Source organism: Ciona intestinalis, unplaced genomic scaffold, assembly GCF_000224145.3.
Source record: "Ciona intestinalis unplaced genomic scaffold, KH HT000037.2, whole genome shotgun sequence".
In the NCBI taxonomy this organism is placed as follows: domain Eukaryota; kingdom Metazoa; phylum Chordata; class Ascidiacea; order Phlebobranchia; family Cionidae; genus Ciona; species Ciona intestinalis.
In genome coordinates, this window is record NW_004190359.2 from 1 (window position 1) to 1775 (window position 1775).

The 1775-nt window shown below is 38.3% G+C and overlaps 1 protein-coding gene across 1 annotated transcript in view; it reads left to right on the plus strand.

Annotated features, from left to right (window-relative positions):
- The first annotated feature begins 323 nt into the window (after positions 1 to 323).
- LOC100184358 (DNA polymerase alpha catalytic subunit) overlaps positions 324 to 1775 on the plus strand; it is a 23522-nt gene continuing 22070 nt past the window's right edge. Inside the window, exons 1-2 of the mRNA XM_002123490.4 lie at positions 324 to 422; positions 474 to 587. Coding sequence (XP_002123526.4) covers positions 552 to 587 — 36 coding nt within the window. The 5' untranslated portion in view covers positions 324 to 422; positions 474 to 551. The remainder of the gene's footprint in view (positions 423 to 473; positions 588 to 1775) is intronic.

The following is a 1775-nucleotide window of genomic DNA, read 5'->3' on the forward strand; positions in this document are numbered from 1 at the left end:
AATTTTGTTTATTAAATTAATGGTTCGTTTTGTTCGTGTATGAATCTGCTTACAAAGCAGAATAATAATTCTTTGTTCTAAGAAAGCATTATTTTTCTGATGTCTGCATCTGCAGTCCCAGGTTACTAAGTGTATTAAAAAGATTCGGCAGAAAAAAATTCTAGTTTTTTGTTGGTTACTGTTTGTAGCTTTTTAATTTGTATATTCACCTTTAGGACATTAAATGCTTGGGCGTTTGGCCTGAGTCTAATCGCCATAACAAGAATGATAGTAGGAATGACAAATCCTTTTTAATACAAATCAAATTTCTAAATCAAAAACATGAATCCATTTTTTTAACTTTTGTATAATATTAAGGAGCTGGAGATTATGTGGAGGATGGGAGAGAGATCTTTGATGAGGAGATTAATGCTCCGGAGCAAGTAAGGAGCTTTTGCAAATGTTGTATTTATTTTGAAATTGGATTTCTTTAGAACAAAACAAGCAAGAAAACTATCAAACCAACGAATAAAAAGAAAATAAAGTTGGTAAAGTCGAGCGATATAAAGAACATGCTTCTGTCATCTGGTGCAAAGAAGAAGGTTGAGGTGAGTTCTGTGGTGCGTACCGATTAAATTGGAAGGATTTGAATTCCTTTTGACCAGTTATCATTGCCTTCAATATTTCAAGTGCCACCTTCGAGATCTATTTTTGTATATCTAACAGCAGAGTGACATTATATAAATGTAACAATTACAACAGTGGTTGGTGGTACTTATTAGGGATGTGCCGAGCCGAGCCCGAACTCAAAAGCTCGTGCCCGAGCGTCTCCTTTTTTGACGCTCGGCGCTCGGCTGAAAACTGGGCCGAGCGCCGAGCCTTATGCTATAATGTTGCACGCGAGAGCGTAAAATATTAAAAATGAAAAAAGTGAAGCTACTAAGAGATAACGAGACTAGTCAGCGTAGCTTTCTCTTTATTTATTTTTCGTTCGTTGTGAATTTGCTCTCTCGCAAGTAACGAATCGCAACGTCAGCGAATTTGCCCGTATCGAATTACAGCAGGTGTCGAATTACACGAGCGCCCAATGTTTTCGTATCACATTTTAAATAAAAAGCCAAAAACTCTTAAACTTTTTTATAATGAAATAATATAAATTGCTGCAACCACGGTTTTGCAACCACAGGGTTTTGCAACCCCTAAGCCACCTTTACCGCAGACACGCACGCAGCCAGAAAGTGCTAAGACCAGTGGCGGATCTAGAGGGGGGTGTTTGGTGTTTGAACACCCCCCTCAGATATTTTATACATATTTTCGTTACGTAGCTCTAAACGGAAAACGGCGCGCGTCAAAGTAACGATCGTTTGTAGTTAATTAAAATCAAAATTCCGTGACTTAGAATCAACTACAATACTGCTTAAATTTCTGTTACTGATTGCGCAACTTGTTGCAATCGTTATCTATATTATCGTATGCATATCTACATGCTAACGAAAAGATCACTCGTCTGGCGAGCCAAACTACAGGAGGTAATCCTTTAGCTGGTGGCCACCTGAAATTTTGGTTTCAAAATGTTTTATAGGCCTCACTCATACCTGCTCTCTAATTGTTTTTGCGAAAAAATCGGGCGTTCGTGTCGAAAATTAACTTTGAAAATGCGCGAAAACATGCCTCGTCACCGTAATTCGTCTGACTTGCGTAAGGTTAACGATTTATTACGTCACAATCACGGTATGTTACGTCACAACAGTGTTATATTACGCACGTTACGGGACGTTATAGCCTTGTTTTTTCGC